General features: G+C 36.9%; 1 protein-coding gene across 2 annotated transcripts in view; it reads left to right on the plus strand.

Annotated features, from left to right (window-relative positions):
- MAPK10 (mitogen-activated protein kinase 10) overlaps window positions 1-1,691 on the plus strand; it is a 94,273-nt gene that overhangs the window by 71,642 nt on the left and 20,940 nt on the right. For both annotated transcript variants that reach the window (XM_009325985.1, XM_009325993.1), the window contains exon 9: window positions 1,519-1,643. In XM_009325985.1, the coding sequence (XP_009324260.1) occupies window positions 1,519-1,643 (125 nt within the window). The remainder of the gene's footprint in view (window positions 1-1,518; window positions 1,644-1,691) is intronic.

The raw sequence follows: 1,691 nt of genomic DNA on the forward strand, positions 1-1,691 counted from the left end.
AAGGATTTCTCGTCACAGCTCTGGAACCCCTGCAAACTTGTACTGCGTATCAGTTCTGCACCACTTGAGTATTTGGGGCTGCTTACTACGGTGGCATGTAATGGTTTTCAATTGCTTGCAATTAGCATGTCATTACATTACCCAGAATACTCTTCCAATTAACAACTGTTTTACAGCAAGGCTGCTGTCTTGGCTCTGGGAGCAAAGTGAAAGGTCTGAGCAGATGCTTTTGGATACGCAGAATTTTATCCTTCTATTACAATAAAATTGAAAAATGGAATTTTCTTGAATTTTGAGCTAATTAATAGAAATTACTGTAAAAAAGTGCTGTTATCTTTTGGATACAGGAAGCACATGCATTTGAACATACTGAATGCCAGTTTTTAAGGTATAGTCACAGAACAAGAAACAGTGCATTAAAAAATTCTGCTTGTGCATCATTGTATCATCCCATGCCCCGCCTAAATATTTCACCATAATGTAATGTTAATGGTTTAATTAGATATTACTTTTACTCACCCATGTCTGATGAGATACCTAATAATATTTTTGCACTTGCATCTCTTTACATTCTTTTTCCTTTCATTGTCTTTTTCATTTATACAGGAAATAATTTTGAGCATGGAAGAGCTTAGAACACTACATTGATAGTAATATTAGAAATATATGTTGTTATAATTTTTTTATATGGGTTTATATGGTATTATATTTGTTACAAACTCTAAACAGTAAAAACAATTTGGGTAATAGAAGCATGAGTTTGTGGCCTGATAGGTACAATGGGCTATATTATCAGGTAAAATAAATCAATGTTGCAGCATAAAACTCTATGTGTATATATAAGGCTGTGCATTTTTGTAGTGGAGGATGATGTGTGCAACTGATTTAAACTTTGTTATGTGGGACAAACAAGACTTAAGCAGTTCCAAGGCACTTCCATACCATTACGTGTTGATCCCAGGCTACGGATTTGACATTATTGCTTCTAATGGGATGCCCTAAGATAAGCCTGGTACGTATGCTTCACTAAAATATTCAATGCCTCCCAACAGGCTAGGTGAAAAGCTTTAAAACATACAGAAAAGTTTGGATGTTTTTCTGAGCCACCGTAAGTGTACCTGTAAGTTTCAGGCTTCGATTTAGTAATGCCATGATTTTAGACTTCATTATACGAGCTTTTGTTTTCTGATCCTGGCAATAATAAAGATACCTCAAGCATATTTTTCTTGGGAATATTATTCAGCCCTCTACATGGAATCTGCATATAACATGTAAAATCTCACTGAAGCTTGTTAGGGGACTTATGGTATGCAGCTCTGATGTTGGCACCCTCCTAATGAATCTGACCTAAAATGATTACTGAAGAACTCTTGCTATAACAAGACAAGGGGCTGAAGTACATACAAACAATCTCTAAAAGACGTGTGTCATTGTTACTTTCCTAACCCAATTAGCCCTCCGCTGGAGGCAGTGGTTGTTTTTTACTAATACTATGTTTATCTGATTTCATTGTTCTAGCCAGCCAAGCCAGGGACCTTTTATCAAAGATGCTAGTCATTGATCCGGCCAAGCGAATATCAGTAGATGAAGCCTTACAGCATCCATACATTAATGTCTGGTATGACCCAGCAGAAGTGGAGGCGGTAAGTGAGGCGTGACTCCTTACTTCAGGCTGCTAAATGCAGATATGA

The sequence above is a fragment of the Pygoscelis adeliae genome, unplaced genomic scaffold (assembly GCF_000699105.1).
Source record: "Pygoscelis adeliae isolate BGI_AS28 unplaced genomic scaffold, ASM69910v1 Scaffold610, whole genome shotgun sequence".
NCBI lineage: Eukaryota > Metazoa > Chordata > Aves > Sphenisciformes > Spheniscidae > Pygoscelis > Pygoscelis adeliae.